This window comes from Dromiciops gliroides, chromosome 2 (genome assembly GCF_019393635.1).
Source record: "Dromiciops gliroides isolate mDroGli1 chromosome 2, mDroGli1.pri, whole genome shotgun sequence".
Taxonomy (NCBI): domain Eukaryota; kingdom Metazoa; phylum Chordata; class Mammalia; order Microbiotheria; family Microbiotheriidae; genus Dromiciops; species Dromiciops gliroides.
The window spans coordinates 272,252,242-272,278,357 of NC_057862.1; the positions used below are offsets into that span (position 1 = coordinate 272,252,242).

The 26,116-nt window shown below is 35.7% G+C and overlaps 1 protein-coding gene across 1 annotated transcript in view; it reads left to right on the forward strand.

Moving 5' to 3' along the window:
* Positions 1-26,116, forward strand: part of TTC6 (tetratricopeptide repeat domain 6) — a 245,880-nt gene that overhangs the window by 60,800 nt on the left and 158,964 nt on the right. Inside the window, 4 exon segments of the mRNA XM_043980656.1 lie at positions 62-256; positions 3,750-3,879; positions 11,163-11,267; positions 14,322-14,414. Coding sequence (XP_043836591.1) covers positions 62-256; positions 3,750-3,879; positions 11,163-11,267; positions 14,322-14,414 — 523 coding nt within the window.

The following is a 26,116-nucleotide window of genomic DNA, read 5'->3' on the forward strand; positions in this document are numbered from 1 at the left end:
TTTATTTTTGTATATGGTAAAATGTCAAAATAGACTGACATATTTTCTTTTTCTTTTTTAGGATTCCACATCAGCAGTCTACTCACACCCTTCATAAGCTATGTACCGCTGCCCCAGAATTTGTGTTGCCTACTGATTTACGACTAGCTTCTAGAATATATCACACTATAGACAAAAGGGGCCATGATGCTTTTCTTAGAAGTGATAAAAGAGACTCTGTGGATTATTATATTAGGAATGAAAAAGAAAAAAACAGGTATGAATTTCTCATATTCTAATGTACTATGTTTAAAAATACTGTCAATATAAGTCAATCTTCTTTGGAAGTCAGATTGAGTGGGTCTAGCATCTCAAAGAGGCTCATTTTTTGCTCCAAATTTTATTTCATCTATAGGGTTCATGAAGATCAGACTCCCTATTCTTCACCATTATTACCGTGAGCTATAGATGACTATGTAGAAAACTGGGGAAGAAGATATGGTCTTGTATAAGGCATATCATCAAAGTCTGGGCACCTCATAGAAAGATCAGTATCTATTGACCTGCATTCCAGTTGTAGTGGATAATTTTCTAATTTTGCCTATAGGAAAAGAGCATAGGACTGAGCATTTATTAAGCACCTACTATGTGCCAAGCACTATGCTAAGCACATATTCTTTTGTTTGATCTACACTACAACCCTGGGAATAAGTGTTATTATCATCCCTATTTTTTTTTTGGCAGGGCAATGAGGATTAAATGACTTGCCCAGGGTCACACAGCTTGTAAGTGTCTGAGGTCTCTGTCCACCATACCCACCTAACTTCCTAGGGATCTGTTTGCATTTCTAGTGATTTGTCTATGGGAATAGGAATGATGATAAGCTAAAACTTTGAAAACAACAACAAAATGAATTCAGAGATAAGGTAGCTCAATGGACTTTTAAAAGGAGATGAAGATGATCTACATAAAACTGATATTTCTGTTTCCTGATTCACAGTAGTTTTAAACACCAGAATTCACATTATTTATTAACGTTTTGGGGAGAATATTTAATAAAGAATACAGTTAAAATTGAATGTAAATTAAAGGGAAAACAAATATTTGAGCTCTGGAAGTGTTTTAAAAGAGTAAAACAATATAGTGCCACCAGATGTCACTGTTAGCATGTGATAATTGAGTTAATGTTAAGCTAAAAAAATTACATTTAAAAACAAAAAACAAAAAACAGCTGACTTCTACACACCCACTGAATACCTCCATCATGTATATATTATCAAATCTCCACTTTGAGGCAATATGACCTTTTAAAATCATTTCTGGCACTATAATTCCAAGCTATATTCCTTTTAAGCTAAACACATTGCCTAAAATATGCTTGAATAGGTAAGCACAGGCAAGTGGACAAGTTGACTGGAGGAGAGTGAAGAGGATTTTTTTCATTTGTGATCAGGCAGAAGTTTCTTGGGGGTAAGCTTTTGGTCCCATGGAGAAGCAATGCCTTTGTATGTGTAAGGCTCATATAGTAGGATGAGGGAACTTAGTTACTTGGGTCCTTAGGTAGGATGGAGGGTGGGTCTCTTTCTCAAAATTAGATTCCACATTGGCTGAGAAATTCCATCAGGCCCCTTTAGCTTTGGTCTTTTGGTGTTTTTTTAATCTATCGAAGAAGAAGAAGCAGTAGAGCTAGCTCTGGGCAGTCTAGATGGTTTGCAGTTGATGTCTGATACCACCCCTGTCCAGGCATGTAATGTCCTTTTGCTGCCCTCTGATTAATTAAAGCTTCTACATTGTAATATTCTACCAATGGCTTTTCTCTCTCAGCAACGTCCTGTGCTCCAAGGTCACCATGCTCCTTCCCCTTCCTGTTCTTAGCTCACAAAACTTGGCACAATTCAGGCATTACCCTAAATAAATGCTTGTTGGGTGATGAGCTGCTGATCTGCATCAGCAGAAGTAATTTTCAGACCAGGAGTACTTTAACCTAAAAAAGTTAAAAGGTTTGACCAAAACAACAATACTAACAAAAACAACATTCAATTTTTGGTCTGTCCAACTGCTATCCTTCACCCTTATTACACAATCGCCACATTGGGTTTTCTGGTCTGGTCTTTCCTGATGTTTTTATGCCACTTTTTGCACATGCCATTTTTGGCAATGTGCCTCAGCCTGCCACCATATATACATATATACATATATACACTTTTAGCCACCATATATCTTTTGGCTAAGGTCACTAGGTTTTGATTCAGTCATTCAATGGTAACAACCTCCTTAAATATTTGGGAGGTGGAGATTCTGCCTCTCTAGGAGGGGAGAAGGTCATAAATGCTCCATGAAACAGCAGCAATCCCCCCTAAGCCACTGGCCCAGCTGCCTAGAACCATCATCCGGAGGAGCAAACCCTTTGGAGAAGGTACCCACCATTCTTGGCCACCACCAACACCGATGGCTAACCAAGTACCACTGATGAGAAAGTAAACCCAAGACATTAGGAGCAACAGTGCTCCCTAGACCACTGGGCCTGTTTCAAGACTAGCCTATGCAGTCATCATCCAGGGAAGCAACCCCGGTAGAGATATAAGATGACAACTGACAGCTCCCACTTCCTCAGCAGCCATAGCTACTAAAGACCTGGGGGGGGCGGCAGAGAAGGACTGACCCCCAAAATCCTTGTCATTGTAGAATGCTTCAACATCATAAAAACATAGGTTTTGTTAATGGAAATTAAATTTTAAAAGGAGCCTTGGACCTTGCAACTGCAACCCTCTATGTGTGTCATTGTCCTTATTAGAGCATGGTTTCCTCTAGAGTCTAGAGGAAGGGACTGTCTTTTTTTCTCTTTGTGTCTGCCACTGATTAGCATAGTATGTTTTTTGTTTTTGTTTTTGTCTTGTTTTGTTTTGTTTGCAGGGCAGTGGTAATTAAGTGACTTGCCCAGGGTCACACAGCTAGTAAGTGTCAAGTGTCTGAGGCTGGATTTAAACTCGGGTCCTCCTGAATCCAGGGCCAGTGCTTTATCCACTGTGCCACATAGCTGCCCCATAGTGTGTTTTTTTCAAATATTTTACTTTTTTCCAATTATATGCAAAAAATTTGTAGCATTTGTTTTTTTAAAATTTGGAGTTCCAAATTCTCTCTCTCCCTTTCTCCTCTCACCCCTCATTGAGAAGCAATTTAATATGTTATATGCATGCAGTCATAATAACAGTGTCTTGATAAATGCTTAATGTTTTTTTTTCATTCATTATATGAGTCACTGCCATAACTAGGAAAATATCGCATGTTAAGATGGGCTTTTCTGGCAGTAAACACTTTGGGATCACCAAAAACACTTTGTCTCCCAAATGCATCCTAATCTTTTTTCTTTTATTTAATATGAGCATGGTTCATTTTTCATCTGATTCTTTCAAATGTGTTCTAACTCAATGGATTGCCCACTGTCATAATCTGGGCAATATACATTCTCTACATCATTTTTCCCCTGAGTGAATAGTATATTATTGTTTATACTGCTTAATTGATTTGGGTGACTTTATTGTTTAGTTTGAGGTATTTAGTAGATAGTGTTACCTCTATACCTCCAGGCCTCTTTAATTTGATGTATTCTATAATGATATTCAAATATAACTTAAAATGTATCTTCATTCCATTCAAGAGTATGACTGCATTTAATTTTGCATAAATTTGAAATAGTAATGCATTTTATTCATATTGTCAGATTAACAATTATTTTTAAAACTAGCTAAATTTCTGAATATCCATTACAGAATACTTTATGGAGTTCCTACTTCAAAAGTTAAAGACAAAAATGAAATTATTTCTCCAGAAACATCAACAACTTTAGTTAAGGGGGAAAAAACAGATGAAAAAACATCTCTTCAACTCTCAGGAGAAGAAGTAAGAACAGCTTTTGATAACTTTTTGTAATGCTCCATTTAACTCATTCATGCCTTCTTAGTCTATGTAATTTGCATGTCCTCCTAAAGATCCTCCATAGAGTATCTATGCAATGTGCTGAAAGTCTTCCTCTTAAGTTTTTATTATTATTATTATTATATGGGTCATATTTTTAGTGCCCATGGATTATCTGTCTTTTTTTTCCTTTTTTTTTTTTTTTGTTGTGGGGTAATGAGGGTTAAGTGACTTGCCCAGGGTCACATAGCTAGTAAGTGTCAAGTGTCTGAGGCCAGATTTGAACTCAGGTCTTCCTGAATCTGGGGCTGGTGCTTTATCTACCATGTCACCTAGCTACCCCTCACCTCCTTTTTCAATTATACATTTCCTGTGTAATGTCCTGTATTCATTTCTTGTTCATAGGCCATCATCAGAAATGTATGTCAGCCTACTTATTCTAATCGCGTGTGTTTCCATTTCCCTTTGGGCCACATGCAAATTAGATTCTTCACTTATTGTGATGTTACATGATTTGCAGCTATACAGAAAAATTAGAAGAACATAGGTTTTTTTTTTTAAAAGATGGGGTTTTGTTTTAGGAAGCAACTTGGGATCATTAAAAGTGCTCTGTATTTTCTCAAATGCAAGTTCTGGGCCCAGATAGGGTCTATCCTAAATATATGAACTTAAGTAGCAATTCAATGGACTTACTCTACTATGTTGTAGTTTGGATATTACATGCTTTCCATCCATTTGTTTTCACTGGTATGGATAATCAATTAGGCCTCAGAATTAGAGAATCACTATTTTGGAATTGGAAGACCTCAGTTATCCATCTAGTCCAATCCATACTTGAAAAGAAATTTCTTCTACATCATATCCAACAAGTGTAAAACACTTCCAAAGAGAGGGAACATTCTACTTTCTTTTTTTTTTCTTTTTTTCTTTTTTTTTGGTGGGGCAGTGAGGGTTAAGTGACTTGCTCAGGGTCAAACAGCTAGTGTCAAGTGTTTGAGGCTGGATTTGAACTCAGGTCCTCCTGAATCCAGGGCCACAGCTTTATCCACTGCACCACCTAACTGCTCCTGGGAACACTCTACTTTTTTTTTTTCTTTCTTTTTTTAATTTTGAAATTTTATTTATTTATTTTAATTTTTCTCAGTTACATGTAAAGATATTTTTTGAATTACAAATTTTTCTCTCACCCTCCCTATACTTCTCCTTCCAGAACCCAATAAGCAATTTGATAAAGGTTATACATTACAATCATATTAAACATTCTAATAGTCTTCCTATTGTCCCCATCTTTCATCTTTTGTTGTTGTTAATTTATTTAGAATTTCCCCCAAGTTACATGTAAAGAAAAAAAAACAAATTTTTTCACGTTGATTTATTTTTATTTTTATTTTTATTATTTTTTTGTTTGTTTGTTTAATTTTTTTATTTTTTTATTTTTTTTTGAGATATTTTATTTTTTCCGTTACATGTAAAGATAGTTCTCAACTTTTGTTTATACACGCTTTACAATTTCAGATTTTTCTCCCTCCCTCCCTCCCCTCCCTCCCCCCCTCCCCTAGACAGCAGGTAATCTGATATAGGTTATATCTATATATATCTATACATATACATATAGATATATATATACACACACATATATATACACATAATAACATTAATCCTATTTCTGCATTAATCCTGTTACAAGAGAAAGAATCAGAGCAGTGATGCAAAACCTCAAAATAGAAAAAAAAAACAACAGCACCCAAAACAAAAGAAATAATATGGTTCAATCAGCATCTATACTCCACAGTTCTTTCTTTCTTTTTTTTTCTTGGATTTGGAGATCCTCTTCTATCATGAGTTCCCTGGAACTCTTCTGTACCATTGCATTGGTGAGAAGAATATAGTCCATCACAGTAGGTCAACACTCAATGTTGATGATACTGTGTACAATGTTCTTCTGGTTCTGCTCATCTCACTCATCATCAGCTCACGTAAGACCCTCCAGGTTTCTCTGAACTCTTCCTGCTCATCATTTCTTACAGCACAATAGTATTCCATTGTATTCATATACCACAACTTGTCCAGCCATTCCCCAATTGATGGGCACCCCCTCAACTTCCAATTCCTTGCTACCATCACGTTGATTTTTAAAAACTTTGTGTTCCAAATTTTCTTCCTCCCTCCTCACCTCTCACTAAGAAATCAAGCAATTCAGTATGTCACACATGTGCAGTCATTCAAAATATCTTGTCAGGTTGTGAAAGAAAACAGACCAAAGTACTTTAGAAAGAGGAACTAAGAAAATTATACTTCAATCTGTATTCAGATATCATCAGTTCTTTTTCTGTTGATGGTTTTCATTTTTCATACATCCTTCTGATAGCATCCTGCTCATAATTCCTTTCACAATTATGATTGCTAACTGTATTACCCTCCATCCTATTCCCTCTACTTGCTATTTACTCTTTTTTCTATCTTCTTTCCCCTATCCTTCCTCAAAAGTGTTTTGCTTTTTACTGTCCCCTTCCTCAATCTGCCTTCCCTTCTTTCACCTCTCCCCCCTTATCCCCTTCCCATCCCACTTTCCCTCAGGGAAAAATATATTACTATACCCACTTGAAGGTGTATGTTATTCCCTCTTTGAGCCAATTTTGGTGAGAGTAAAGCTCACTCACTCCCCCCGCTGCTTCCCCATCTTCCCCTCTACTCCATAAACTTTTTCTTGTTTCTTTTATGTGAGCTCCTTTACCACTTTCCACCTCTCCCTTTCCCTTTCTCCTAGTGCATTATTCCCACCCCTTAATTTTATTTTAAAGATGTAATTATGGGGCAGCTAGGTGACACAGTGGATAAAGCACCAGCCCTGGACCCAGGAGGCCCTGAGCCCAAATCTAGCCCCAGACATAAGCCACCCCACCCTGCCTGCCCCACAAAAGAACAAGGATAAACAAAAATGCTTTACAGATATCATTCCTTCATATTCAATTCACACCTTGTCCTCTGTCTAAATATATTCCTTTCACCTGCCCTAATACTGAGAAAGTTCTTACGAGTTAGAAGTATTGTCTTCCCATGTAGGAATGTAAAGTTTAACCTTTTAATATCCCATATGATTTCTTTTTCTTGTTTACATTTTTATGCTTCCCTAGGGTCTTGTATTTGAAAGTCAAATTTTCTATTCAGCTTAGGTTTTTTCATCATGATCGCCTGAAAGTCCTCTTTTTCATTGAAGTCCCATTTTTCTCCTCAAAGATTATACACAGTTTTTCTGGGTAGGTTATTCTTGGCTGTAGTCCCAGTTCCTTTGCCCTCTGGAATATCATATTCCATGCCCTCCAATCTTTTAATGTAGAAGCTTCTAGGTCTTGTGTTATCCTGACTGTAACTCCACAGTATTTGAATTCCTTTTTTCTAGTTGCTTGCAATTTTTCCTCCTTGACCTGGGATCTCTGGAATAATATTCCTGGAAGTTTTCCTTTTGGGATCTCTTTCAGGAGGTGATCAGTGGATTCTTTCAATTTCTATTTTACCTTCTGCTTCTAGAATATCAGGGCAATTTTCCCTGACAATTTCTTAGAAGATGATGTCCAAGCTCTTCTTTTGATCATGGTTTTCAGGTAGTCCAATAATTTTCAAATTGTCTGTCCTGGATCTATTTTCCAGGTCAGTTGTTTTTCCAAGGAGATATTTCGCATCGCGTTCTATTTTTTTTTATTCATTTGGATTTGCTTTATTGTGTCTTGATTTCTCATAAAGTCATTAGCTTCTATTTTCTCTATCCTAATTCTTAAGCAATGATTTTCTTCAAAGAGTTTATGTACCTCCTTTTCCATTTGGCCAATTTGACTTTTCAAGCTGTTGCCTTTTTTCATGGCCCTCCTGCATCACTCTCATTTCTCTTTCCATTTTTTCCTCTACCTCTCTAACTTTTCCCTCTACTTCTCGTACTTTCTCTTCAAAGTCCCTTTTGAGGCCTTCCATGCCCTGAGACCAATTCACATTTTTCTTGGAAGCTTTGGATGTAGGAGCTTTGACTTTGTTATTATCTTCTTCTGAGGGTATATTTTGATCTACCTTGCCACCAAAGAAGTTTTCAATGGTCTGCTGCTTTCTCTATCTGCTCATCTTGCCAGGCTATTTCTTGGCTTTTAACTTCTTTTTGACGTGGAGCTCTGCTTTTAGGACACACTGACCCAAGCTTCAGGGGGTCCCAGGTGGTATGATTCAAGGAAAGGCTAGTTTTCAGCCTACCCAGCCTGTAAGTAACCACAGGCCCACTTGCTCTTTAACCTGGAAGCAGAAGTCTGATTGAAATCTGATTCTCTGTGGTCTGCAAGCTTGGATTCATGTGCCCCTCCCCCATGGAGCCACTGCTACTCAAGTTCATTTCCTGAGGAACACAGCAGTGCTCCTGCCTCTGCTCCAGCAGAGACCCCCACTATTTTCCCCTGGTCACCCACTGGACCCCCTCACTGGTCAGTGTGCCAAGTTTCAGGCCACTGATGCTGAAGATTCTAAGGCACTGGAGGTGCAGCCTGCCTGGGGCTAGATCTACACCATGTGCTGATCTCCTCTCTCACCCCATATAGCAGATAATCCCTGACACCCATTTAAGCAGTCTTTGGCTGGAAAATAGTCTCACTCTGTTCTTTTGTGGGTTTTTCTGTTCCTAGAGTTGTCTTATGGCATATTTTTTGGAAGTATGTGGACAGATCTGTTGGGAGATCACAGCCTTTCCTCCTCCATCTAACACTCTACTTTCTTTTTTTTTTGGTGATGAAATTGGGTTTAAGTGACTTGCCCAGGGTCACACAACTAGTAAGTGTTAAGTGTCTGAGGCCAGATTTGAACTCAGGTCCTCCTGGCTCCAGGGCCGGTGCTCTATCCACCGTGCCACCTAGCTGCCCCTAACACTCTACTTTCTAAGACAGTTCATTCCATTTTTGGCTAACTCTAACTAGAAAGCTTTTCCAAGCATCAAGCCCAAATTTTATCTTCTACCAAATATTCCTACTTTAGGACCAAATAGAATAATCTAATCTCTTTTCAATGGGTCAGCTCTTTAAATACCAGAAGACAGATAGATAAAATGTTTCCTTTAAGTTTTCCATTCTCCAGTTTTGATATTACGTAGGAATAATCTAGGGTTATACCTCATTTCTTTCCATCAGCTCCCAAAGAATAGGAAGCTTCTCACCACACTGCTTGCCATCCTCTGTATGCTTTCCAGCTAATCAATGTCCTTCTGAAAAGGTGATTCCCAGAAGTGAATATACTATGTAGGGCAGAAGATAGCAGTACTCCTGTCTTTCTAGGTTGCTAAATCAAACTGTGGACTCATGGTTGAGCTTGCAAATTTGCTAAAATCCTCACATCTTTCCCAGATATTTTAAAGACTTTTTATATGTTTCATATGTCACATAATCTCAAATCTCAGTGATCTTTAAGATGATTGTCATCTATGGAAGACTGAATTAGAACTCTTCTTCCAAATAATAATTCATTGACTGGGTTGTATGACATAAAGTGGAAAAGAAATTTGGTATTTATCTAGCTAATTTAAGCAAAGTTGGTAGCCAAGCAGTATGTCAGGTAAAACATTACCTTTGCCTGTCTCTTGATCTGATTAAGGTAGTTAAATTTTAGTTCTTCACTTAAATAAATATTTGATATACATAAGATGTGTTCTATGGGGAGTTTTTTAGGGATGAGAGAGTATCTGTATGAGATCATTTAGGTATGCTTGTTACCCAGAAACACAGAAACAGCTTGGATAAAAATTTTTAGGTTATGTCTTAGATCATAATTTGTAATTTTTTAAATTTTTGCCTGAAACTCTGTATAGTTGTGGCATACCAGGCGATGCCCACTGTTAGTATTCACCTGTTAAAGTAAAAGTAATGTATGTAGAACTAAATAGTCTGCTCTAAAAATTGCTAAACTATTTTAGGAGAGGAAACATTTCAGGTGGATGGCTACATTTGCTTAATATTGAAAATGCCTAATATTATTTTTTATAAAACTATTCTATAACACAGTGTCCTCCTTTAAAAAATCAATGATGGTAGTACATTTATGAAAATGTTCTGTTCTGCTCAGACATTGGAATTTTAAATGTTTTACATTTATGTTTTAAATGCTTTGTATTTAATAAGCCTTTCTGTCAAAATGCTGGTAAAACCATATTATATCTACAGGATATTAAATATTCCAGTGAAAATTTTAAAATTCAACCAAATATCCAAGAGTTTGTATACATTCACTGTATATTTTGTGTGGATACTTGACTAAACAGTCTTCATCTGGATTTTAGATGATAATGACCTTAATGTTTTAAAGCTGGTAGATGTTAGTGATTGAGAAGAGGTAGCAGGCAGCACTCTGGTGACCCCTGTGCTTAACCCAGAATCAAGGGAATAGGGATATGGTTTACAAAGGCAGAAGAAGCCCACAGAGCTTATGGAGAAGAGAGTGGAGTTCTTTTTTTAAATTTAATGTTTTATTTCCCCCCTAAAGAGACTGGAGTCCTTACAGAATGGAAGAATACACAACTGTAATCTCAGCAGCAGTGCAGTGGGTAGAGAGTAGGAGGTCCACTACTGGGTGGAAACTGCTCCTCTCTGCAGTAATATAAGGAAAGGTTTGAAACACCCCCACATGTACAGAGATAAAATTCTGGGATGAAGGTGTAATAATGAACCATAGCCAGACATTCTGAATTACTCATCATTGCTTCTTAGGAGTCAGGCTATTTAAGGCCAAGCAAGGGTCAGGTTGGATGTTAGTGAATATTATCCTATTATAATTACTCTATTGGGACAGCTTGATGGAACCTCCTGTAAGTGGCAATGGTCTTGTAACTCTGTCCTTCTTGGTTCTTGTATGTAAGTGAATTTTAACTCCTTGGGATTTTCCATGAGGTTTGAAGCATGTGGCATTTGGCTTATTGACTTGTGGAAGCAAACTGGGGAATACTTTGCCCTTGTTGGGTCACAGAAAGAACCAATCTGTGGTGTGAAACCACCGCAATCTCTATACCTGGGTACTTGGATCTGATAAACTCAAAGCCTTTGTAACCTGACCAACAGAAACAAGCGAATTGCTACTTGGTGTTCTCACAGAGGATTTTGAGTCCTTAAAAAGGCCCTCCATAGGTCATGTGATCAGTCAAATCTGGCTTCCTTTCCTCTTTGTGACTTGGAGAAATTGTGACAAAAATATTTGACTATATGTAGTTATTTTTTAGATATACTTTTTAACTGTATTTTTTTTTTATTTCAAAGGTGTCCATTTACCCAGGATCTGTGAAAATGTTTTGGACTCCAGCTCCCCCCAAATTCTCTGCTCCAGTATCTCTCATAAGGCAAACCTTATATCCACAATATGAGGTAGTATATTAAATACATTCTCTTCTTTGGAAAGTGTATCCCACATGAATGAATGGAATGAAAGGCATTTGTATACCCCATATGTATTAAAACATCATAGTTGATTGTGAACTTTGTATTGTTTCTAGATGTTTTTAGTGTAAATCAACAAATAAGAAACAACAATCACAATTAAGAAGTATAAGCTGGGGAGCTGTGACAATTGAATAATTTTTTAAAAGTCTATATCTCTTGAATGTTGATATCTCATCTGTTTTTACTTTATCTAAACTGCCAGGGTAAAGATGTTGGAGATTTCTGGACAGAATGCTTTTTTGGAGTGTCATTCAAAAATATTCGATCATTTTAGGTGGTTTTCCTAAGCTATCCTAATATGGTCTTCATAAAATCCTGTGCATTTTAAAACTTTAATTATTTCATTTGTACATATAGTGGAGACAACCTATAAACTGCATCCAAAAGGAAATGATTAAAATTTAGGTTAGCTACTATTCAGTAAATTCTGTAATAAATTAAAAATTACTGCTATAGAAAAAAATTAAAATTGTAGCCTCTGGTTAGTCAAATTGAAGTCCTAATCAGCTATGAGGAGAAAATTCAGTTTGCCTTTAAATGCCATTTGGGGATTATTTCTATTTCTTATAATCGGGGCTTATGAGAAAATTGCATATTCATTCATGTTATGTAGTAATATTTTGCTCCTGAGACATATCAATGTCATGTTATGTAGTAATATTTTGCTCCTGAGAAAGCAATGGAAACTGATGAAATTCACATCTCTATTTAATTGATTTGTAATCCCTTTGTTACTGAAGAAAATGTATTTTGAGATATTTTACATGATTATATCACATATAAATGAGTGGACATAATCTGGCCAGTCCATTTACTCATAATCTTATCAATGGATTATTGCAATATGATCATTAATCAACATTCAACTGATAATTAATATTCAACATAAATTCAACTGACATTGATCATGAATGTAGCAGAAATTATAGGCATAGTCATTACTGAATAATTGATTCAGTACTCTCCATTTCTTACCTAATCAAGATGTTTATTACTTGGGCAATGGAAGAACAAAATCATAGATCGGTAAGACAAGTTGCATGGTCTTCAGGGCTAAGTATATTCTCTAACTATATACTCTAATATGAGTGTATTCTATAACTATCCAGTAATGCATACTGGATTGAGAAGACAAAGGACAAGTTGAAGGGTGATCAAAAATCTAAAGCAAAGAATAGTTACAATTCTTGGAGAAAATGGCACAAAATTAGGAAATTAATGGGAATTTCGGAAACAAGTACTGCAAGTTGAGAAGGGGCTTTTCATTGATCTACCTAGAGATGACATACTCTTCCATAAAAACCTATTTCACTCTAATTTCTTCAGGTTAGTGATAGCTAGTCTGCCTTTGAAGTAATGACAACTCTCTAAAAGTAAACAAAATAAGACAGGCTTAGATTCCTAATACCATTCCTTTTTTTTTTTTTTAGTGTGCTTTGGAAGAGACAAAAATCCAACTCCCAAATACCCTTAACTTTTGTTATCTTCAGTTGATTTTTAAAATCAGTTTAAATTTAGATTTCCTATCTTGTATCAGGCAAGGTTTTAACTGGTGTTACATCTAAATCCATTAAGCAAGTACTTTAATGAAAATTAAGTATATAATCAGCAAGTATATCTTATTATTTTGGGCGGGGGTTTTATGTCTTAAAGTTTTAAAGTAGTGAATTGAAAAAGATGCTATTAAAAGCATCCTTGACTCTAAACACTGACAATCTTCATAATCAACTCTACTTAAGGAATTGCTTTGTGGTAATTATTTTATGATTATCTAACAGATAAAATTATTAAAATAACTTGTAAGAAAAATTTAAAAATAGAAAACCATGTTCATATTGGTTATACATATCTGGTCTTTATTAACTTATCCTAAAAAGGTGTTTCATGTTTTATTTTAGAAAGTAATAAGGAAGATATTAATACCTCACAGGTTCATTAATTCAGCAAACATTTATTCAGCAAACATTCCTGGGGATTAAAAAGAAATACATAGAGGAGATCATATCTTCTGGCTGTGACAGGCAGAGATTGGGGGAGACTCAAATTTGGAGTTCTATTTGTTTCCCACAGTTAAAACTATTAATAAACTAGAGAAATATAAAAGGAAAAAATTATTTGGAACTATATAGCTCCTATCTCCTCTTAGTTATTTTTCTTTCATGTTTTTATAGCTTGTCTCCTCTTTAAGAGAGGGAAGAGAAGCATGTGGAAGTTTGAATTATCTTTGAAAACAGGAAATTGCAGCTTTTGATGAAGTCAAAGGAAACACCAGTATCAAAGCTTAAGTATAGTTATAAGGAGACACTTAAAAATGAGTTTGGAATTTGAAAGACAACTAAATTCAAAATCATTCTTTTTTTTTTTTTTTTTTTTACTGAGGCAAGTGGGGTTAAGTGACTTGCCCAGGGTCACACAGCTAGTGAGTGTTAAGTGTCTGAGGTCAGATTTGAATTCAGGTACTCCTGACTCCAGGGCTGGTGCTCTATCCACTGCGCCACCTAGCTGCCCCATTAAAAATCATTCTAAAAGGGAAGCCACAGGTAGAAAATTATGTATCAATACAGTAGGCAAATTTAGGAGACCTCCCTACCCAACTATTATAAATAAAACTCCTTTCAAAGAGAACTTTTTTTCCTTCCTATAAAAATAATTTAGATGTATTATTCTAAGGTAATTTTTTATTTAGAAAATGTCATTTTGTTATTTACACATGTAACACCACATCCTTTTTTACCCTATTCCATTTCTTCCTCCCAAACCCATAAAACCTTTGCCATTTTAGCTCATTCATTTATATTCTTTCTAGTCCTTCACTTTTGATTGCAATTGTGTCCTGTTAAGCTAGAGGCCATGTTTTTCCTGACAATTTTGAGTTATTAAAATTCAAAAAAATTATAACTAAAGTGATTATTAAAGTGATACTAGCTGGAATAGTATTATAGTGAAAAATAAAATAATTACCTTTTCTCTTTAACACAGAGTAGCTGTACATTTAAATATGTGGTGGAAAAGCCATTTCCTGAGAGTCAAGAGAGTTTTCTATCAAAGCAAAAAGAGAAAAAGATTGAAGTGGTATGTATAATATGTGGAAGAAAATTGTGCAAATAATTTGTAGAAATATTTCACATAAAATTTAATTCTTGTTATTCAAAATAGATTATCTACATTTTCCAGAAACTGCTGGTTAGTGCTGTTTGAGCTTAGCTATTTAAGTGACAGTATATTATTATTATTGTTATTATTATTAACATTGCCATTATTAGCACTATCTTCTTCTCATCTTTTTAAATGTTCAGATAGAAAAGGTACAAGGATGAATCACTATCCTGTTATTCCTTTACATTTAACATTTTGTGAATTATTATGTAGATGTATAAAATAATTAGTTGAGTGTTGGCATATAGGCCTATATTCAGGAGATTTACTTAAATCATCCTCAGGATAATTTCAGTAGTAGAGAGGATCACAGAGATTACCTTATTCTATTCCCATATGTTTTGTTTTGTTTTGGTTTGGTTTTTTTTGGTGAGGCAATTGAGGTTAAGTGACTTGCCCAGGGTCACACAGCTAGTAAGAGTTAAGTGTCTGAGGCCGGATTTGAACTCAGGTACTCCTGACTCCAGGGCCGGTACTCTATCCCCTGCACCACCTAGCTGCCCTCCCATATGGTTTTAATTTAGTCTAGTATTTCTATGTATTTTGAAAACTTCTTACTCCTTGTATTTTCTAGATTGAGAATTTATTATGGCAACATCTATCAAAAACATTATTCTTTATCTTTCAGTTAATACGGCAATATTATAGATCATACAGTAGTCCAGATTCTTCATAGAAACTCCACAAAACTGGAAAAAAAAACAGAAGTAAATTATTCTTTTTTCTCCAAAATTGCAAAAGAAGTTGGACAGAAGTCAGCAGAGTAAGGGTGGTGTATTAGAGAAGCTAGTGAGAGCTCAGGTAAACTAAGAAGCTGGCAGAGGTCAAGCTAGGAAAGTCAACATGATCTCTCATTTCACCTCTGCCAGCTTCTTTGATTACCTGAGCTATAAGGCTGTTGTGTCGAATTCGAACAGGCCCACATTAACTTAGAAAACCATAAATTAACATGATCTATGTTGTATTTTTATTATTTTGTTAAACATTTCCCAATCATATTTTAATCTAGTTCAGACCACACTGGGAAGTTTTGCAGGCCACAAGATACCTCTGATTACGGGTAAATTGTCCAGAAGCCAACAGAGGGGGAGAGAGGAACTATATTGGAGAAGCCAGCACATATCCCTACAAATGCACCTGTAGTTATCTAAGGCACTGAAGAAGGGAATCACAAGCTGTCATAAACTCCAGTAATCAGGGACCTGTACTCACACATAGATCTGGCTAGTAGAATGGAAGCAGGGATAAAACTGGTTCCACTGCTAAGGGTCTGGATATAACACAACAAGAAGGACAAGGTAAACATAGAGCCTGAGAAACAGTCCCAGGCAGGTTATACCAAAGGCCTGAGATTAGCATGATCAAGAACATCCTACTGGAGGCCACGATAAGAGACTGAACTGACTATCAATTGAGGATTATGTGAGGAGAAGAAGACGGTCTGTCTGAGACTAGAACCTGCAGTAGAATACCAGGAGACTGGAGCAGAAGCCAGGATTGAGGTAGGGGGGGTGCAACATAACACCAGCTACCTTATCCATATTAGCAGTGTCCTAATGACTACAGAGGGTACAGAATCAAAGACTATTCAATGCATCCAAGAATACTTACAGGGGACTGTTCAGAGGCCAAAATTAGAAACCAAGAACTGAAATTGAAAATATGAATAAACAATGAAATACCAAACACAATGAAGAAATAGTATAAGATAAGAGAAGCCAAAGAGAAAAGTATGGCTCCACAACAATCACAAGTAGAGGCCCAGAGGTAAAAAAAATGGCTTCACTCATAAAGACTAAAAGAGTAGTTAAAATAAATGAAGAGAGACAAAAAATGAAATAAGTTGGGGAGGAAAATTGAAATGCTATATTATAGCTTATACCAGAAGGTGGAAAACCTTACTCAAATATTGAACTCCATAAAAAGTAAAGTAGGGGCAAATAGAACTCAATGACTCTATGAGACAAGAAATATTAAAACAATTAAAATTAAAATTAAAAAGACTGAAAAATAGAACAACATATCTTATATTTACTTTTTTTCCCCACCTCCATTCCTAACTCTCTAGACTTTCCCATCTCCTAACAACCTTCTTAACCTGGAGATGCTTCTATGATCTATGATCAGTGAGCTTCTTTCAACCCAGGACCATTATTTCATAACGTGCCCAAGGCTATGAACGCTCACTTCTCTCCTGGACACTTTTTTTTTTTTTTATCAAACAACCATTAAAAAAAACTACTCAAGAACCATGGGGCAAAAACAAAAATTGAATCACTTCCTTAAAGACAGCCCAAACTAAAAACACCAAGGAGTATCATAGCCAAAATCCAGAGCTTCCAAGTTAGAGGAAAACCATATCCTCTAAAGGACAGAAAACCTTGGAATGTGACATTCTAAAAGGTAAAATAATAAAACTTTAAGAACCAGGAATAACTTATCTTGTGAAACTGAATCCAAGGGGGGTAGAGGGTGTGTGTGAGGTGAATGGACATCTAATAGAATGGAGGATTTTCAGGCATACCTGAGCTGAGTAAAAAAAGACTAAGTACTTACATTCTAATAGGAAGAGAAGAGAGAAGTTACTCTTTCAGACTCCTATTATCTTCGAGGGTCAGAAAGACTTAAATAAGACAAACACAGGACCTGGGTATGATTTTATTCAGGTTTGTTGTTTTTTTAAAAAAATAAAGGTATGAATAAAGGAAAACACTAGAAAAGAAATAAGAAAGAAGGTTGAAGAAGTTACTATTTAAAATAAATGAGGTGTTTGTAATAAAGAGTATACAAACATGGAGGAAAGGATAGGAGAGTGGGCATTTAAGTACCTCACTCCTATCTAAGCCAGCTAAAGGAAGCTCTCTCTCTCTCTCTCTCTCTCTCTCTCTCTCTCTCTCTCTCTCTCTCTCTCTCTCTCTCTCTCTCTCTCTTGAACACATACACACACACACATTGTGATATAGAAATACATTAAATTCATCAGGTAGGGACAGGGAAGGGGAAGGAGGGAGGTATAAGAGAGGGCAGTGTAAGAGTCATAGAGCAAATATGCACAATCAAAATAAACAAAATTCAGAGACTTAATCATAAAAGGGGGATAACAAAGAGAAAAAGCAAAAGAACCAGAGGTTGTGGTCTTGACAAGTTAGGGCAAAGGAATAGGAAGAAGGGAAGGGAATAAGCATTTATATAGAAGAGACTTCCAGAGTAGAGCCAAGATGGTGGGGGAAAGGCAGTAAGCTCTCAAACTCATGACATGATTGATCAAAAAAACATCCAAATAATGCCATAGGGCAATTCATGGAACAGCAAAATCCACAGAAGAATGTGCTGAAATCATCTTCCAACCAAGGAAAGCTTGGAAGGTTGGAAGGAGGGAGCTGCTGTGCTGAGACAGGAGTGGAGCCCAACCCCACAGTCACCCTGACATAGATCCAATCCCAAGAAGGCCTCACCAGAGAAAGAGACCCCCACCCCCACCCCAAGAGCCTCTGAATCAGCTGAAGCACCAGTGTCATCTGGAACTAAGCTCACAGTCTGGTGAGAGGGCTGAGCCCTTAGCAGGGGGGAGATTACAGGGGTCACTGATAGTGCTGAAACAGAGCTTTGGGTTTATTCAGTGACAAGGAAGATTGAGGTACAGCCTCAGAGGAAGATTTCAAAGTCAGGGCCCCTATATCTAAAGCTTCCAAGAAAAATATGAATTGGTCTCAGGCCATAGAGGAGATCAAAAAGGACTTTGAAGATAAAGTTAGAGAGGTAGAGGAAAAATGGAAAGAGAAATGAGGGTGATGCAGGAAAGACATGAGAAAAAAGTTAACAGCTTGAAAAGTCAAATTGGCCAAATGGAAAAGGAGGTACAAAAGCTCTCTGATGAAAATAATTGCCTAAGAATTAGGATTGAACAAATGGAAGCTAGTGACTTTATAAGAAACCAAGACACAATAAAGCAAATCCAAATGAATAAAAAATTAGAGGACACTGTGAAATATCATCTTGGAAAATCTGCTGACCTGGAAAATAGGTCTGGGAGAAATAATTTGAAAATGATTGGTCTGCCTGAAAACCATGATCAAGGAAAGAGCTTAGACATCATTTTCCAAGAAATTGTCAGGGAAAATTACCCTGATTTCTAGAAGCAGAATGTAAAATAGAAATTGAAAGAATCCACCAATCACCTCCTGAAAGAGAATCCCAAAAGGAAAACTCCTAGGAATATTATAGCCAAATGCCAGAGCTCTCAGGTCAAGGAAAAAATATTGCAAGCTGCTAGAAAGAAAGGATTCAAGTACTGCAGTTCCCCAGTCAGTATAGCACAAGATCTAGCAGCTTCTACATTAAAGGAGTGGAGGGCATGGAATATGATATTCCAGAGAGCAAAGGAATTGGGATTACAACCAAGAATCATGTATCCAGTAAAACTGATCGTAATCTTTCAGAGGAAAAAGTGGAACTTCAATGAAAAAGAGGAATTTCAGGTATTTGTTTTTTGTTTATTTTTTGTGAGGCAATTGGGGTTAAGTGACTTGCCCAGGGTCACACAGCTAGTAAGTGTCAAGTGTCTGAGGCTGGATTTGAACTCAGGTACTCCTGAATGCAGGGCCAGTGCTTTATCCACTGCACCACCTAGCTGCCCCCTGCTTTCAGGTATTTGTGATGAAAAGACCTGAAATGAATGACAAATTTGACTTTCAAATACAAGACCCTAGAGAACCATAAAAAATTGGAGTCAGGGGACATACCTGGGGTTGTGCAGTGAGTGACTGTCTTGTGTCTGAGGCCAGGTTTTGACTGGGATCCCCCTGGGTCCAGGGTGGATGCTCTGTCCACTTATCACCTAGCTGCCCCATGATGACATCTTTAGGGTTAAATTGAGGGCTTAGGGGATTGCACTGGGGGAGGGGGGAGGGCAGAGTTAGCATGGGGTAAAATCCCACAAGAAAGAAACAGGAAAGGGTTTATGGAGTGGGGAAGAAATGGGGGAGGAATAGGGCAGTAAGTGAATTTTACACATCAGAATAAGCTCAAAAACCTTAAACTCATCAGAATTGGCTTAAGGAGGGAATAACATACACACCCAATTGGGTGGAATAATCTTTTTAATCAGGGCAGTAAATGAACCTAACACTAATCAGAATTGGCTCAAAGACCTCAATCTCATCAGAATTGGCTCAAAAGAGGGAATGACATACATACTCAATTGGATGGAGTAATCTATTTAACTCTGCAGGAAATTAGGAGGGGAAAGGGATAAAGAGAGAGAGGCAAAAGAAGGGAGGGCAGATTGGGGAAGGGGACAGACATGTGCAAATCCCTTTTGAAGAGGAATAGGGTGAAAGAAGATAGATAATAGAGTAAATATCATGGGGAATGGAATAGGATGGAGGGAAACTGTTAACAATAGTAATCATAAAAAAGAGAAAAGGGGGAAACATTGTACAAAAAATATAGCAACTCTTTGTGGTGGCTAAGAATTGGGAATAAAGGGAATGTCCATCAATTGAGGAATGACAGAAGAAGCTATGGTATATGATTGTAGTGGAATGGTATTGTGCTATAGGAAATGACAAACAGGATGACACAAGAAAAACCTGGAAAGACTCATATGAACTGATGTATAGTGAAATGAGCAGAACTGGAAGTTCATTGTGCATAGTGACAGCAGTATTGTTCAGTGAGCAATTATGAATGACTTAACTACTCTCAGCAATACAATAATTTAAGACAATCCCAAGGGACTAATGATGAAGCATACTGTCCACCCCCATAGAAAAAATTCATAAAAAGAGCACTTGTGGATTGTACATATATAACCTATATCAGGTTGGTTGATGTCTTGTGGAGGGGGGGGCGAGGAAAGGGAGGGATGGAGAAAATTTGGGGACTCTAAATCTTATGAAAATGAATGTTGAAAACTACCCTTACATGTAACTGGAAAAAATAAAATAAATTTTTGTTGCAAAAGAAATTTTTTTTATAAAAAGCCTTTATATGGCACCTACTATGTGCCATGCACTATGCTAAGTGCCTTACAAAAAATATTATTTCATTTCACCTTCACAACAACCTTTCAAGATAGTGCTATTATTAGCACCATTTTACAGCTGAGGAAAGAAAGGCAAAGAGAGGTTAAGTGACTTGTCCAGAGCTAATCAACTAATAAGTATCTGAGGATATATTTGAACTTTGGTCTTCCTAACTCCAGGTTCAGTGTTCTATTCACACTTCAATTATATATTACTAGTGTTGATCAGATTCCTTCTGTTTCTCTTTTTTCTTCTCTTCAATATGTTTATCAGAAATGCACTTGAAACAGATTTTAAAAGAATTAGAATGAGAGACTAGAATGAAATCTATTCCACTTTAGGCAAAGTGGGGGAAAGAGGTGAAGCAATCATGATCTGACAAAACAACTGTAAAAATAGATATTGTTAAAAAGCATAATAGGTAACAAAATTAAATCTGTGTTTAACATATTTTCACCAAATAGAAATCTCAGAAAAGGGTAATTAAACCGTAAAAATTTACCAGTGAAAATTATCCTGGGACCAGATAAGTGACCTCTATCAAATATTCAAAGTAAAATTACTTATAATATTACATAAATTGCTTACAAAAATGGAGAAAGAAAGGATTCTATAAAACTATGAATCAGAGATAATATTGATCTCTAAACCAGGAAAAGCCAAAGTAGAGAAGGAAAACTATAGACCAATATCTCTAGAGATAATAAATAATACAATAATGTTTGACAAAATATCAGCCAAAGGATTACCTCCCCATATTTAAAAATTATTCATTATTACTAGGTTAATTATTTATTGAGCATGCAGAATTGGTTCAATATTGGTAATACTATAAACATTATAGGACATATTAATAAAAACAAAAATAATCTTTAACAGTTGACTTAAATTTAAATCAGTAATTGTAGAAAAAGTTTTTAAAGAAAATACAACACACTTTTAATGCTTAAAAACCATTTAAAACATAGGAATAAGTATAATAAGAATGTATATCATCTTCATTGAAGAAACTTTAGAAGACTTTCAGTAAGATCAGGGGTAAAGCAAGGATGTCCCTTTTAACCACCATAATTTAATGTACTTTTAGAATTCTAGCCATAGCAATAAAAAAGGAAAAAGAAATTGGGCAAATAAGCACAGACACAGCACAGGCACAATTACCTTTTTTTTTTTTTAACAGATGATCAGATGATTTAACTAGAGAAACCTAGAAACTCACCTAAAAAAACTAATAAAAAACAATGACTTGAGAAAGTAGCAGAATTTAAAATAAACCCACAAAACCATAAGGGTTTTTCTATATATTACCTACAAACCCCAAAAGTCAGAGGTTTGAAAAAGCAATTCCATTTTAAATAACAAGAGAATCTATGTAATATTTGGAAATCTAGCTACTAACATGGAAATTATACAAATATAACTACAAAATACATTAAAAGAGGGCTGCCCCTAAATAATTGGAGAGATATTAGTTGCACATGTTTGAGGCATTCCAATGTAATAAAAATGGATATATTACCAATATAAAAATCATACCATGAACAAATTTTAAAAGCATGGAGGGAGATAACTTTTATAACTACAGCTAGGGAAAGAGTTCTTGATCAAAGGATGGAAAGGCTTCATGTGACATAAAACGGACAATGTTGATTAAAAAATGGAAAAGTTTTTATAACCAAAACAATGAAGGGGACCAAATGGAAGGGAAAGTAAAGGGACAGTAAACTAGAAAACATCTTTATTGCAAACTTTGAACATTTGTGCTCAGTATCTATCTATCTGTCTATCTATCTATCTATCTATCTATCTAGTGAATTGATACAAATATGTAAGAATAAGAATCTATACCTTAAAAGATAAATGCTCAAGGGATATGAGTAGGTTGTTTTCAAAAGAAGAAAGGCAAGCTTTCTACAGCTGTATGAAAAAAATCTGCAAATCACTAATAAGAGGAATGCAAATTAAAACTCTGAGGTTCCACATCATACTCATAAGATTGTCAAAAATGACTAAAACATGAAAATGGTTGAAAGGGCTGGCACACTAATGCCCTTATAAAATGTGTACTGACTATTCAAATTATATATCTATATGTATATCTATCTATCTATCTATCTATCTCCACATATGGCCACATCTAAATGGAGCTCATAGAATTAATTGATAAATTTTTCTGGCATTCTTGTCTGCCCCTCTCAAAGGGAAACTATGATTCCTGACTTGAATGGAATAGGAAAAAAAAATCTTTATTTGAGCCACTCTTTTCTCCAGTCTCTGAAAGTGCCACTGTATTGGAATTATATCTATTTACTCCTACTAAATATTACTGGACCAGGGCACAATTCATAACAAAAAGCTAATCCCTTGATCACTCTAATGGTTACCTCAATCTTACAGTCTCTGTTCCTTCCCACCAAATGAAGTTATACAAAATACCATCATAAATAACAAAAGTGAGTAAACCCATTTATCCAAGCAAATAACGAATAGAAATTAGAGAATTTATAAAGATTAGAATATATCAGAAAACACACAGAGTGAATAAACTCTTTAGCTCAAAAAGAGATGAGCTATCAGCTCAACCAAGAAAGGGTTCTTGATCTCAGAAGGAAATTCCTTGAAGTGTCTAAGAAGACAAACTAGAAATCAGAGACTTGTTAAAGATCAGGCTTCCACTACATGTCTGCCACATATAGTCTGTGTCTCTCTCCATGTGTTTGGGTGTAATTCCTGAGAGAATCTGAAATCATAAATATGTCTCTCAAAGAAGGAATGAAGAATGTTTCTTCTTTCCAAAGCTCTCATACCAATTCAATCCCTTACAGATAATGTAACTCAGCATTCTTTCCACCAATCTGGAGTCATGCATATGCAGCCTGAAAAATGCTCTAAGATTTGCTTGAAACCCAGGTTACACATTGTTGGATCTGTGTAGTGGGCAGAGCCAGTAGGACAATTTATAAATTGACTACAAAACTGATTCATACATTGACTACAAAAAAAAAATTGTGAAAGACTTAAGAACTTTAATCAAGACAATGATCAATTACAACTCCAGAATACTACAGCTTAGTGGCTTAATGGATAGCAGGTTGAACTTGGAGTTATGAAGATCTAATTTCTTTGTGGCCCTGGGCAAATTACTTAACCCTTCAGCCTTATTTTTCTCATCTGTAAAACTAGGATAGTTCTATATAAAACACAGTTTGTTGAATTCTCAAAGAAATCTAGTAGTTTGAATTGGCAGTATGGAAATTTATCATCTATTAGTTCAGAAAGAATAGCTTTGTTTCAGATCCTACCTTTGACACATACTATCTGTGGGACCACTGGATGTCTCAAACCTCAAATCAATTCTCTTATCTTTTTACACTATTGAAATCAACAAATTTCAACAAAACAGCAACGACAACACAAAGAACTTACAACATATAAAAACAAAGCAAAACAAAAGTTGTTAGAATTTTTTGTGTTAATATTATGTTCAGACAATTGTGAAAAATAATTCCTACTATAATGATGCTCTAATTTTGCCACAGTTTTAGGGGGTTGTATTGGTAGTATGGGAATTTACCATCTGCAAGTTCTGAAAGAATAGCTTATGTTGTATAATTCTAGCCACCTGACAGTGTCTTTCTAAATATTCAGTAAATGCTAACATTTTGTAGCCTTTAGTGTTATTTTGTATAGTTCTTATATTTTCTTTGCATAATCTGTACCAATCAGTAAATCTGGGCTCCTTAGGAATAATCTTTCTCAAATTTTTAATGGCAGTGACTTGATCCAGAAGTACTATTATAAACTAACCTCTCACTTCAATTCTGTATAACTTCTCACTTCCCTCCCCTTTTACTTACATTACCAGAATTTAAAAACAACTCTTTTGGGGGCAGCTAGGTGGCACAGTGGATAAAACACCAGCCCTGGAGTCAGGAGGACCTGAGTTCAAATCTGACCTCAGACACGTTGACACTTACTAGCTGTGTGACTGTGGACAAGTCACTTACCCTCATTGCCCAGAAAAAAAAAGAACAGAAGAAAAAAATAAAAACAATTCTTTTCATATAAATTAAGAACTTTGTTTGAATAATTTAATGTGCATATCTGAATTACAGTTAAATTTTATATCTTAATTTTTAAATTCTGTATCTCAATTTGGATTAGTGGTACCCTTATTGATCTAATACCTTTACACTATGAAAAAAGATCCTCCTATAGGATCTAGAAATTAACAATAGCTGACTAAAGTAAGTGAAGTATTTTCTTCCTTTTAGCAGGTATTTTTCTGAATAAGCTAAAGTCATTTTAAAAGCTATAAATATTATTTCATAATGCCATTTGAGATCAATCCCAAGAATTATATTCTGGCAAACACTACTTGAAATAACATTTTCAGAGTGCTTAGTGTAGTGCCTGGAACATAGTAGGTCCTATAAAAATGTTAGGTATTATAAAATATATCAACAATGGGAGGAAATATCTTAATAAGGAAATTGGAAACATTGTATTTTAGCTCCTTCTGAAATAATGGAGAGAGAAAAAGAGGAAAACCTGACAGCTTTCCCAGATTTGCAGGGAAAGACCATTCAGTTTCATTCAAGATCAATATCTCTCTTTCCATTCATTCACTTGTTCTGTCTTCTTGTCCACACATCAGGCACTGGGAATGTGAAATATTTCTGAAATGCTTCTATCTCATGCTGTGCTGTTGCTACTAGTGAGGGAAAACCTGACACTTGCCCCTTCTCTCTCTGTCTCTCCTCTCTGTCTCTCTCCTCTGTTTCTCTCTGTCTCTCTCTCTCTCTCTCTGTGTCTCTCTCTGTCTCTCAATTCTGTGTTTTCCTGGGTTTTGTGCTCCAATCTTAAATAATACAAATGTATACAATATTTCCTTAGTCAAAAAGATTAGCCCAAACTATAAAGCCTATAATTCTCATGGAGAAAACAGAATCTATCCCTGAGAGGACTGTTTACAACAGAATCAAAGACTACTGTTATGCTGTGAAATAATAACAGAGAATAACATTTCAAAATTTATTGTAAAGGAGAAGAATTAACAAAGTAATAAAGCAAAGAACAACTTTTAAGAAAAAGAATGTAGTAAAAAATAAACAAGAAATTTCAAGGGCAGAAATGAGGGACAATTTTGAATCAATTTCATAACTAAGAAAGCACAGGTGAAGGAAGGGAGGAAGGAAGAAGAGAAGAAGGGCAATTAATCATTTTTAAGCAAATCTCAAGATTAGAGAGAAGGTAGACAAAAACCAGAATTAGGATAGGTGGGAAGGAAGAGAATCTATGAAGAGTCACAACAAGTAGCCTAAGCAAAACTATCAAGGGGCCAAAGCATTGACTTAAAAGAGGAAGATAATTTTTTTAAGTTGAAAAAAATACTAAAGATATAAATGGAAAAAATGGACTAAATTTGCTGACTTTATATTACAAGGTCAATGAAACAAAGCATGTATTACATGCTCAATGATACCAAAGAAAGAAAAAAAAAGAATCATATATAAAAATATTTATAAAGCTCTTTTTGAGGTGGTTAAGAACTAGAAACTAATACGTTTTGGCAACTTTCTAAAACTTTAA